The sequence below is a fragment of the Lycium barbarum genome, chromosome 1 (assembly GCF_019175385.1).
Source record: "Lycium barbarum isolate Lr01 chromosome 1, ASM1917538v2, whole genome shotgun sequence".
Lineage (NCBI taxonomy): Eukaryota > Viridiplantae > Streptophyta > Magnoliopsida > Solanales > Solanaceae > Lycium > Lycium barbarum.
Genome location: NC_083337.1, coordinates 18,025,272 through 18,037,793, shown reverse-complemented (window position 1 = coordinate 18,037,793; position 12,522 = coordinate 18,025,272). Strand labels below are relative to the sequence as shown.

At 33.3% G+C, this 12,522-nt stretch overlaps 1 protein-coding gene and 1 non-coding gene across 2 annotated transcripts; one reads left to right on the top strand and one right to left on the bottom strand.

The window, feature by feature from the left end:
• Positions 1-3,279: 3,279 nt before the first annotated feature.
• Positions 3,280-3,368, top strand: TRNAY-GUA (transfer RNA tyrosine (anticodon GUA)). The gene is given in 2 exon segments: positions 3,280-3,316; positions 3,333-3,368. It is a non-coding gene; the product is annotated as a tRNA-Tyr (tRNA).
• A 653-nt stretch (positions 3,369-4,021) lies between these two features.
• LOC132632827 (ubiquitin-conjugating enzyme E2-23 kDa-like) lies at positions 4,022-9,922 on the bottom strand. Its single transcript, XM_060348930.1, has 6 exons — positions 9,640-9,922; positions 9,467-9,546; positions 7,998-8,112; positions 7,842-7,894; positions 7,612-7,740; positions 4,022-4,309 (listed from the first exon to the last, which is right to left on the bottom strand). Exons 1-6 carry the CDS (start codon positions 9,681-9,683, stop codon positions 4,182-4,184), a joined length of 549 nt encoding a protein of 182 aa, XP_060204913.1. The 5' UTR covers positions 9,684-9,922; the 3' UTR covers positions 4,022-4,181.
• Positions 9,923-12,522: the final 2,600 nt, after the last annotated feature.

The window sequence follows — 12,522 nt, the reverse complement described above, 5'->3', positions numbered from 1 at the left end:
ACCCCGCCATACCCATCTGTACACAAAAGAATCATATCAACTGGACCGCAACTCCGGAACAAGTGGAGTGCTCCTGCACAATCGCTGCGAAGGCAGCCTCTGAGTCTGAACCGTCTCCCTGTCTACTTAGGGGCATGAACGCAACGTCCACAAATAGAAGGACATCAGTACGAATAATGTACCGAGTATGTAGGCGGAAATATAACATAATAAACATATACTGTAAAGAAGAGCGCATCTCCCTACTGATCAGTGGTAACTGCCCGATTGATCAATGGTAACTGCCCGATTAATCAGTGGTAGCTGCCCAACCGGTCGTAGCTCGATGGTAATAACTGCCTAACTAGCCATAGCATAGTGGTAAATACATATCTGCCCGACCGGCCATAGCTCGGTGGTAATAATTGCCCAACCAGCCGTAGCATGGTGGTAAATACTGATACATAATCTACCCAACTAGCTGTAGACCAGTGGTAAGTATAATCAACATCATAACCAAACCTCTATGTGTGATTGGTATGCACTTCTCATGATCATTACTTATCTGTTAATGCCTGCATGATTACATAAGACTTATAAACACATTTTCAGGCCATTAAGGCTTCTTCCCGATTAACTAAGCCTTAACCAAATCCCGAGATACATCATAAGCCTCTCTTCTAGCATTAAATACCTTATTTGGTATGACTATCAGGGATTACAGTCATACGATGTTGTTCTACATGATAGTCAAGTCATATAAAGATAATATCTGCTTATAAAGCAAGTCAGGAATGCACTTGGAGTGATTTCAATAATATTATATTCCGATACAATTCTATCCGAAGATTGAAGATGAGCAACATACATCGCCCAACTAAAGAGAAGATTTATAAAATGACAAATCACATTTCTCCAAAGTTGTTTTTCACACACAATCTCCAAAAGAATTGTGATATCAATGTCCAACAAATTCGTTCAAGTGATAATATTGTTGATTTGTTCACCAAGTCTCTACCAACTGCAACTTTCGAGAAGATGGTGCACAAGATTGGGATGCGAAGATTCAAGTTTTGTATTGATGTTCTCATCAAGGGAGTTAACACGCACTGTACTCTTTTTCCCTTGACCAAGATTTTGTCCCAATTGGGTTTTCCTGGTGAGATTTTTAATGAGACAGCCAAAATGCGTATTATTAGAAATGTGTACTCTTTTTCCTTAACTAGAATTTTCCCCTCTGAAATTTTTTTCTTGGAAGGTTTTCAATAGACATCCAAAGGGGAGTTATAAATATTATTTAATATTGCGGATGTTTATCTTTAGGAGAAAAATTAGGTTAGTGACTTTGGGATCAAGTCAGTTTTCCCTATAAGTATAGAGGTTCTCCTTCATTGTAAATTCATTTCTCAAGAGAAATAAAAGAATTCTCCTCCCTTCTCTCTTTCTCTACAATATTTTTCTTCTAGCTTTATTAATTTATAACATCAATAACAATTTTGTTCAGTGTGAATATTATTTTTGAAGGTGAAAAAAAGGTGAACGACATTTCGAGGTACTTCATGCTTTTCAGTTACATAATATCTATCTAACCTAATGAAAATGCTTGTGCATTCTTAGTTTAAATATATGCTTGCTTAAAAAAGTTCTTCAACCATTTAGCGGTCTGGTCAGAATCAGCGACCACAAATACTTTGGTTCTTTTTTCTTTGATAGGTAAGACGTTGATTATCAATACATCATATACTTTTATCTTTACTTTTATATTTTTTTCGTGTAAATTATAATCTGTAAATAATTTAAAATTTTGATTATGAATTTTATTAGGTACTTTTGTAGTTAAAGAAGTCTATGTAATTATGCTCGTGAAGTAAATTAAGCACTTTGTAGTTATTATATCCATGAATACTGAATGGGTAAACCAGTGCAGGACTTCGGCAAATTAGTTTACGTAACTTCAAGGATAGATTAAAAGTTAGAAAGTTTACCTCAAATTACAAGAAAATTTACCTCAACAGACATGGACATTATCAATAATTTATGATAAAGAATGTAAAATATTGACTTTTTTTTTTTTTGTAGAAGCGGCCGGCTCCTCCTTATCCGAAATTATTTTGGTTTAAAAATTCTACATAAATAACATTAATTGGTAAACCTAAACAAAGAAAAGACATTCCATCACAAATATTACCATACTAATCTTCGTAAGCTTCATAGTGGTTTCAAATTAATGCTCACGTTTTATTCTTCAAAGGTCAAGTAATATTAGGATTTTATTTATGTAAGTAAAATCTTACTTGATGTCAAATTCCTACATATTAGGAGTTTTTATATAGTCAAATAAGAAAAGATTTAATAGTCATTGACAAAAATAAAATAAAAATTGAAGTCCAGAATATATATAAAAAAATAGTTAAATTACGATTTTGTCTATTGTAGAGTCTTTTAATGAAGAACAAAACGTTCAATCAATATTATTAAGACCATTCGTGTTTTTAATATAGTATAGATTACTAAACTTATATGTATCTTGTAATGTTTTATTAATTTTCATTGTAAGACTTTGTTCAAACACGGAGGGTTGATATAATAAGTTTTTTTTTTTTTTTAAACGTATCTATAAAACATGGACCACATAACATGATTTAGGGAGACAAAATGTAACATGTATCGTCCAAATCAGATGATACTAGATAAACAATTTGGATTGTGCTGATTCATGCATCTCTTACTACGGAGTAGAACAAAATGTTTAATATATTTTGATCAATAATAAGTAGTACACCGTTTACAAGGGAATATTGAACTTAATAGTTATTTTATTACTTCCTCCCGTTTAATTTATGTGTCAGTATTTTAATTGGGCATAAACTTTAAGAATATAAGAAAAACTATTTAATATTTGGTTTTAAATTGAAGGTATGTACATACAAAACTATATATTTTGAATCTAGTAATTTTAAACATATCATGTCATTAACTTCCTATATGAGATGTGTCATTAAAGGCAAAATGAGAATGTTACTAAATAAATAAAATGACATTTTCTTTTTAACAGAAGAAAAAGAAAAGTAAGACATATAATTAAAATTGAAATATATAATACTTCTCAAATCAAATAGTTGTTAAATATATAAATCCGATGAGTGATGATACTTCATAAAGACTTGTTTGAGTCTAATGGCTTTTTGAGGCTTCGATGTTTAGTGTAATAGCTCCCTTCGATGTACATTTTGTGGAATGTTAACAAAAGACTAATATAGAAAATAGGTATAGATCTTAAAAGCAAAGCCTCTAATAAAACCGACCTTAGCTCAGTTGGTAGAGCGGAAGACTGTAGTGGGTATTGCTGTGACATCTTTAGGTCGCTGGTTCGAATCCGGCAGGTCGGATTTCCTTTTTCTTTCTTTTTTCCATATTAACATATTTTTAGGTGTCTATGTTTTCTTTTCATTATTTCAGTTATTTGGTGGAATGGTACAATTCGTGCAGAGTAATTTGATGTGCGCCTCAGTATTTTACTATGTTCTAAAACATCAATTTGTATCTTTTAGAAAAAACATTGTACTTCGATTATCGTATTAGTTGTAGTTACCGTTTCCTTTCTACATAATGCTTTGTTATGCTTTCTTTTATATTTTGCGATGACTTCTTTCCTTCTATTAATTCTTGTTTGACCTTATTTGAAATGTCTTTTCTTGAACCGAGGGTCTATCAGAAACAACTTCTTTACCTCCAAAGTAGAGGTAAGATCTGTGTACACTCTACCCTCCCAGATCCACTTGTGAGAATATACTGGGGTATGTTTCTCTTGTTATCAATTTGCTTGTTTCCACATGTATGATAATTTGGAAGATTGGCAGATGTTAGATAACCTGCTACTTACTGTCTGCCATGCCAAAATACTCTCCTATACTTTCAATATGTAGTTTTGCAGTGTTATCAAAGGTGAAAAAAGCTCAGAAGTCTATTGAAGCTTTAGTGAGCTTTAATGAAGAGACTCGATTGTAGTTGACGATAAACACACACATAAAAGAACATCAAGGAAATCAAACATAGAAATTATTTACATTGACGTTAAACCAACAGGAGAAGGGAGCTTCTTTTAGAATCCCCCCCACAATGAATAGTCTTTAACTATGAAGTTTAACTTGAAATAACATGATTTACAGATACAGATAGTAACGGAGATAAAGGAGGTATTATTATGGATCAACAGGGCCTGCCATTGCTTCATCATCTGAGTAATCAGCTTCACTTAACTCCTCATCACTTGACTTCTCCTCAGGGGCAGCTCCAACATCTTCCGGCTTAGCATATTTTTGACAATATTCTGGATAACAAGCATGTATACGTTAGATTCGTACTAATTTATATGCAGAACTGTCTAGGAAATCCGAAAGAATTTAACTTATATCCACTGACAGTGTAACATGCAATTTAACATGCTTAGACCAGGAGACAATGGCAGCACAAATCTAATCTGCTCTGCTCCGTCAATTTTCATACTATTATTTTACAAAAAGGGTTTAACCAAATCCTGGAACATGCTCAACAACAATATCACACTGATCTCATAGATTCTGTAATAGATTAAACGGAAAAGGCTCAAATATGTCATCGAACTATCGGAAATGGCTCATTTATGCCACTCATCAATAGTTTGGCTCATTTATGTCATCGCCCGTTACCAGAATGACTCATCCATCCAATCTTTTATTTAAACCAGCCCAATTTTAAATCCCAAATTAATAAAAAATCTGATCCATACATCCTACCCACCCACAACCATAATCTAGTTGAAGGCCACTTGTCATAGCTGGTATTGTAAAACCGGCGTTAATGAAAAATGGCATGTATGAGTCATTTTGGTAACGAGCGATGACATAAATGAGCCAAACTATTGATGAGTGGCATAAATGAGCCATTTTCGATAGTTCGATGGCATAAATGGGTCAAACTATTGACGAATGACATAAATGAGTCATTTCCGATAGTTCGATGACATATTTGAGCCTTTTCCGTAGATTAAATCAGTATCACATATCTTCCTATCCACAGCACAAGTTTTTCAGGAAAAAATAGGGCACCACCTTTAGTAACAAAAAGGTAAAAGTGCTTAGCTAATGCTTAAAAAGTTCCCACTCCCGTGGCCTACACTTCTGAAAGTAGAAGAAAAAGAAAAAAAAAGGCATTCTATTATATGTAGATACATAGGTTCCAACTTAGATATACTGAGACAAGGACTAATGTATCATGAAGATACCCAAAATACAAAGGAGATGACAAACACACTAGAAGCATCTGCGCTTCAGATCTTATCCCAACTAAACCACAAAGGGGAGGTTAACGTGAATTAACTTCCTAGGTCAGACTAACTAGGTTCACCAACCACCATCACTGTGTATTGATTTTGGTCACCACATGCACCATTTGGCATCCAGGATTTTAGAGTTGCACACTATGTTATTCATACTATCACTGTCTGCATTTTTTCACCTTAAAAAACATTTTATTTTCTACCCCTGCTAAATTTGTTAGCAAAATACCTACCTGATAGCAAATTTCCAAGCATACTGTCCACTTAATAATGGTGAAAGAAAGAGAAATGCAGATTCTTAAGACACATTTTAGCTCAAAAGAACAAAATCGGTCTGCTCCAAAATAAGCATGTTAACGCTCCAAGAGTTTCTCCTTTGTCCAGTGAGTGTCCCGGCTAAGTAGGGTAGGTGAAGAGCAACATCTTTAAAGGGTATAGGAGAAAACAGTTAGGGATACCAGATTTGAACATAACCTGGTTTTCTCCGCGATTCCAATGGCTAGGCATTATTTCTCTACTTCCCCAAGGTTCTAACCTGCTGGTCCCATATAGAATGGAGTAAAGAATCTAAATACTATTTGTGTTTCAGCTTAAACCTAGGCCTGATAATGATAGCATTGGGAGGTTTAATGATTAAAGAGGTCACAGGTGGGTGAGCCTCTGCTCATATGTTTCCTTTTACCAGAAAGAAAGTAAAGGCTGGTCTGATTAAGCCAACAGCAGCTGGAGGTTCCCTTTATTAAAATTTATTTTGTAGGACTCTTTGGTTATGTAAACAAAGACCAGATTAGAAGTGATCTAAAATAGATTGGAGATGGTCAGAAAATGCTAGAAATAAGATTACTGAGTTTCTTCAACAACATATCCAGTGTGATACCACTAGTGGGGTCTGGGGAAGGTGAAGTGTACGCAGACTTTACCCCTACCTTTGCAGGATAGAGAGGCTGTTTCCGATAGACCCTCGGCTCAAGAAAAGCATTTTCAAAACAGCTTTGAAAAATACAAGAGTAAAAAGCTATCATGAAAATACTGAAGAAAAGAAAACTATTGATAGGAAAATAGTAAAGATAACCAAAGTAAAAGCAACAACAGCAGTAATAACATTGAGGAATAAGATGGTAATAACAAAATAATAGTGATACTGATAAGGGGAAGAGGGAGCAGATAAAGTGATCTAAACTGAACCTAGCTCTCCCACAGGAAAGAGAGAAGACGCTCGACTACCTACGAACCTTCTACCCTAAATCCTCGACCTCCATGCTCTCCTATCTAGGGTCTTGTGCTCGCTGAGCTGAAGATGTGTCATGTATTGCTTATAAACTTATGTTACCAAAAACACCGTCTAGTGGTTGTATACTGGAAAGTTCTCTACATCATTTGTCTGCCAATCTGGAAGATAGCATGGGGACCGCCTAACAGGTCTTGTAGATAAAATGTACATCTTCATTAAGGCAGACTAAGAAAGCACACAATGCACAAGACCAAGCAAATGAGAAGGCTGATCTACAGCAGTGTCCCGACAAAAGGTTAGCATTGCTTTAGGCAGCAAGTGCCAAGTGGGTGCAATTATTGATAGATTAGGTCATATGCTATTATCTGTTACCTAGTTCTTAGGCTAAGGATCTCATTCGGCTTCTGGTTCTTTGACTTCCCACGGCAGAATCTTGTGTTAAATTGGTTTTAAGGCAATTGAGCTAAACCTCGGTTGGAACGTGATCACTTCCATAGCATCCAAACTTAACTTCCTAATATCTCAAACGTGCGAATGAAAAAGAATTGGAAGTCTATAACTTCAATGTGTTTCATTAAATCTCACCCGAACTTAGTCTAACCATGAAATGTTCAAGAGCCGCTAACTTTAGAAAACACTAGCTATAATAGAATGTTAACATATATTAACGTGCAATCAGTTCCCTAGAGACCAAAGCAAAATTATGAGATTTTAATTCTGAGTCTACCCTACTCACAGATTCAACAAAAAACCATAGTTCGTTTCGTCCACTTGAAGCTACCACTTTTGTAACATATAAGCATCTGATAAGACTCGTTATACCCAGAAGCGAATCCAGGATTTCTAGATTATGGGTGCACTACTAAAACTGAAAAAAATGCATTAAGTGGGATTGGTCCTTGTTCCTCTTGGTAAATAACTAAGTTTTTAACCAAGTGCACCATTAAGCCTTTTTGTAGGATGCATGCCGTCAGGCAATAATAAATCAATTCTAGAAAATATGTACATAAAATATCTAGTTTTGCAAAAAGACCATGGGTTCACGTGCCCCAAAATTCATACAAAAATTCGCCCCAGATTATACCTTTAACTCTTAGTTCATAAGCAGTCCGGTCTCGCATCATCAAGGCAGCTGCTTCCCCATTCAATGGATCCGATGGGTTTGGATACAAGAGAAGTTGTGGAAGAAACACTTCAAACACGTTTGTCAAATCTGTGGATATTGTTTCAAAACCAGCTATAATTACTGAAAAATAAATCAACGGGAAAGCCATAGAAATTTCAAAGATCTATTCATTGCTCAAATCCTATTACCAAACATGGGACTCCAAGTCTGATTGATAACATCTAAACAAACCGAACCCGACCTGAAAAATGATAATCCAGTGAATTTCAGACTTCAGCTAAACAAAATGAGAATGATGAAATAATCTACAGAAGATTACAGAAATAAGGCATTTTAAAACTCACATCTCATCAACATTTGGATGGTACATTTTGTTAATAAATCCAATTGACGGAGATTTATATGGGTAAGCATCTGGAAGTTCCACCTTTATTTTCCAAACTCCACCATGATAAGGACCTGCAAAAACAACGCTAACTAAAAGCAGAAATAGAAGAAAGCAACACTACATCCGCAAAGGCGGATGCAAATGTATAATCAACGGGTTCAACTGAACCTAGCATATCTACACTAATTACAAATATATGTATGTGAAAAACACTAACTTTACAACAAATACTAAAATCTAAACACACAATTGCAAAAAAATATTAACATTTTAAAATCATGAATCCGCATTTGCAAAGGCAGATGCAATGTATAATCATCAGGTTCAACTAAACATAGCATATTCATAAGAATTACATATATATATGTGTGTGTGTGTGTGTGTGTGTGTGAAAAATCACTAAGTTTTCAACAAATATTAAAATCTAAACTTATAATTGCAAAGAGCATCTCAAGTTTAGATCATGAATCCACCTCTACCTCCCACCCCAATTCACAAGTCCAATTGAAATCCCACTTAAAGGCAGATGTAACTTGAAGATTCATTCAAGGGGAATCTTAGTAGCTCAGTTCTTGGCTACCTGAACTTTCACCTTGTTGCTGAGGGTTCGATTCCGCCACCTTGTAATCCCCTCCCCCATTTTCCCTTCCCCTATCTCTTATGTAATCAAAAAAAAAACTTGAAGATTCATTAGCAAACTACCAAACAGCCGATATGCGAAAAAGGTACATATACAACTAAATATAATTCCTTTATCCATTCAACATAAGGACCCAAAAAGCATTCCAGAGTAGACCAAGAAGCATAAGTAGATTCACAACCACGAAGTAGAAGCAACTATACATTAACTATGGGGATTTCTAGGCAAATAGCCGGCCAGATACACGGTTTATTTTTCCTAGCCAGTATGCATAGATTACACATTGATTATACACAGTTATACACATATTATACATTCACTTATTATTTTTAGTTTAAGCGGTTGTATGAGCGACTATTTAGGTTAATTCTACAGCACCCATCACCACAGTTAATTTCCAATTTTTTTTTTTCTAATTTCCTCTTGAAGAAATTCCAATCAAAAACCAAATAGACACCAAAAGTAAATAAATACCTTTGAAGATAGGAAGAAAAACTCACAAGAAATATTAATAAACTCAACAAAGACCCTCTCAAGTAAATACCTTAAAGAGCTAAAAAATTGATACTATAGGTCATTTGGTTCGCGGACAAAATTATCCCGGCATTATAGTCCAAAGATTTGGACTAATTTAGTAACACCAAGTTTGAGGTATAAATTTATACCGTCAACCAAACACAGTATAATTTAATCTCAAACTTAATCCTCATATCCCACCTTATCCCATGAACCAAACACAGTATAAAGAATGAAAGATTGAGATAATAATGGTAGAGTGGGTTTACTTTCAGCAGGTCCATGGAAATGCACATAAAATTCTTGCATCCCATCATTAATCATTTCCACCTTGTAATCACTCATCATCCTAATTCAACAAAACAAAACTGAAATATATTAAACAACAACAATAACCCCACAAATTAATTTAGACAAAAAATTAATTTGTCATATAGTTTACAGCTTCATCAAGTCCATCTCTCTCCTTTTGCTAGGGGAAGACATGATTTTTTTCTCAACTTTTGTTTTTCTTCTTCTTCTTCTTCTTCTTTTTTTTTGGGTGATTTTTGTAGAGAGAGAAAGAGAAAAATATCAGCTAGTTGCACAAGTCAGAGAAGTAAAATGACTAAAATGAATATAGTTCAGACATGGAGGAGGAGAAGAAGGGATAATATTTGTAATTTTTGGCATATTAAAAAGATTATGTTATACGTTGCATTATAAAATTTAGGTGGCTGCCATTTTCAAGATTCTCATCTTTCTGCTTTTGTCACAACCCCCTTCCTATTTCTTTCCACTTTTTAATTCATGACCTAATTCTAGTACTCCATCCGTCGCAAAATGTTTGTCTGGTTTTAATTAAACATCAAATTTAAAGAAGTAAATATTTTTTTTGAGTTTTGCGGTTTTAAATTAAAAATGCGTAATTTATATTAAAATATCTTTTAATCTTGTGGTTTTAAATATAACATGTGAAAAAATTAGAATTAACGAGTTGTCAAAAAGGAAAAAAATATTTCTTTTAAACAGACTAAAAGAGAAAGTAAACAAACATTTTAAAACGGAGGTATAACATCTTTGTTACTTCCTTTATTTATCTTAGTTTGTCTTAAATGATTATCTCTTTCCTGATTTGATAACTTTTTAAAGATATATATCTCACAGTAAGACAGCAAAATTAAAGAACATTTATATTATACATATTTTTAATTTAAAATCACAAGATTCTAAAAAAAAAGAAATCTTAAACTCTATGTAAGACAAACAAATTAAAATGAAAGGAATATTTGCTATGTTTTATTTAAGTGTATCAATCTAATTATGTATGTAGTTTAATAAAAATATACTTTTCGCTTTTGAACTTTGTGATTTTTAATTAAAAATTATATATAATGTATTAAAATATTTTAAATCTTAGTGATCTTAAATAAATTAAGTAAAATATTAGAACTAAAGAATTACTAAATATAGAAAGAAATATTTTCTTATAACATTTTTAAAAAAAGTAAGATAATCAAAGTGAAATAGATGAGTACTATTGTTTACATAGGACAATATGAAATGGGGTTACATCAATGCTAGTCCTGCCAAATAAAAAGTTAGGCAATAATTTCTCTGTGACCAACTTCTTTATCATCAAATTAGAAGTTTGGCAGTTTTTATTTGGCCATTTTTTTTTTGAAGGTCATGTTTAGCCGGTGTTTTAAAAAGTGTGGGTGTAAGGCGAGGCGTTTTACTTATCTCTCGGCGAGGCGTAAGCCCCGAGGTATGGGGCGTAAGCCCTATGGGTTTTTAATTTTTAGTATTTTATAAATTAATGAAATAAACATATAAATAAAAAATATATTAAAAAATCAAAAAAATTATATAATTAGTAGGAAAATGTATATATCTATTATTAACATGCTAACATGTGCACAAACCATTAAAAGGAATTTTGAAAAAGTGAATGATACAAAGATGCATTACACCAATAACATGACTATGATAAAACATAATTAGAGCCGTAAAAATGATGTTCTATCCTAATAATTCAAAGATAAAATGACAATAATATAAAGTTATTATCTTAAAACCTAAAACTGGATAACAAAGTAATACTCATTATAATACAAATAGCCAGCATAGAGTCTTCAAAACATTATTTAAACTAGAGCGATACCAAAAGAAATTCTAAATCTAAAAACTATATTGAAAAAGATTGAAGAATGTTAAAAATATTGAAGAGAATTAATAAAGCATAAAGAAGGAAAATGAAAGCATGGAAGCATAGTAAGAATCGGAGGACAAAACTCTTTGCTTTGAAGTTTGTCCTTTGTATACAAAGGTATAGAGTGTATATGTTACTCCGTAAACAACAATGAGAAAAGATTGTGAAATTAGGATAATTAACTAGAAAAAACTTTTGACTTCTTGAGATTTTTTGTTTGAGAATTTACTATGAGTTAACTTTTGAAAAAAGATTTATATTTAAGCAATTTTGGCTCAAATTTGAAAAAGTTCTCAGGGCTTACGGCCCAAATGAACGCCCAAAATGTTGAGGCTTACGCCCCACATGTACGCCCCGGGCATTTTCGGTACGCCTAGCCCCGAAAACGCCTTTTAGCACTAATCAACTCAAGGATTCCAGTTTATTCTCTTGTCTTTTCAATTGAAAAATGTGAATCTTTAATTTTGAGTGCAATCAAGAGAGTGATTGATGGTGTGATTTTATATACATTTCATTTGATAATAATGCCTTCTTTGCATCATATGATAGTATAAACGAAAAGTTTTACTATGTGTGAGGCATGCAAAGTCATATTTGTGTGAGGCATTTGCTTGATTGACAAGTGGATTGATGTAGATCCCACTTTCCAAGCAATCAAAGACCCATGATCTTCTTTTAGGTGAACAAGACCCCACTTTCCAACCAGTCCTTTCTTTTCTATTTGCAGTTCACTATTGGTTATCTATTTTTTTGCAACGTCTCTTCTTTAATTTATCTCAGCTCTCTCTCTTTCACTTACATTTTCACAGCTATTTTTGATAGTCCTATCAAAAAGATGGATCAATACCATTATTATTTATTTCTCTACCCTTGTTATTCATATACTCATCTGTGTTGTTATGATTCATTTGGTTGGCTCTTTCTTTTGCAATTAATCATTGTACCCCTCGACCAAATCAACAATAAAAAAAAATCGTTTTACCTAGAAAAAGAAAATTAAAATCTGTGAAAGTTCTCATTTCACATCTCAAAAATTGAACTCAAAAGATAAATCTTGAATAAGAAACTCGCGAAATTTATAGTTGCAGTAATCATCGGATAGACACCAAAGCAACAAGAAAACTAACAAATATG

Excerpts from the sequence above, each read along its gene's own strand:
- LOC132632827 (XM_060348930.1), bottom strand. The coding sequence starts at position 9,683 with ATGTCTTCCCCTAGCAAAAGGAGAGAGATGGACTTGATGAAGCT. Across the intron at positions 9,547-9,639 it reads GAGATGGACTTGATGAAGCT|GATGATGAGTGATTACAAGG; the intron begins GTAAACTATATG and ends TTGTTGAATTAG. Across the intron at positions 7,741-7,841 it reads GACTTGGAGTCCCATGTTTG|ATTTGACAAACGTGTTTGAA; the intron begins GTAATAGGATTT and ends CAATATCCACAG.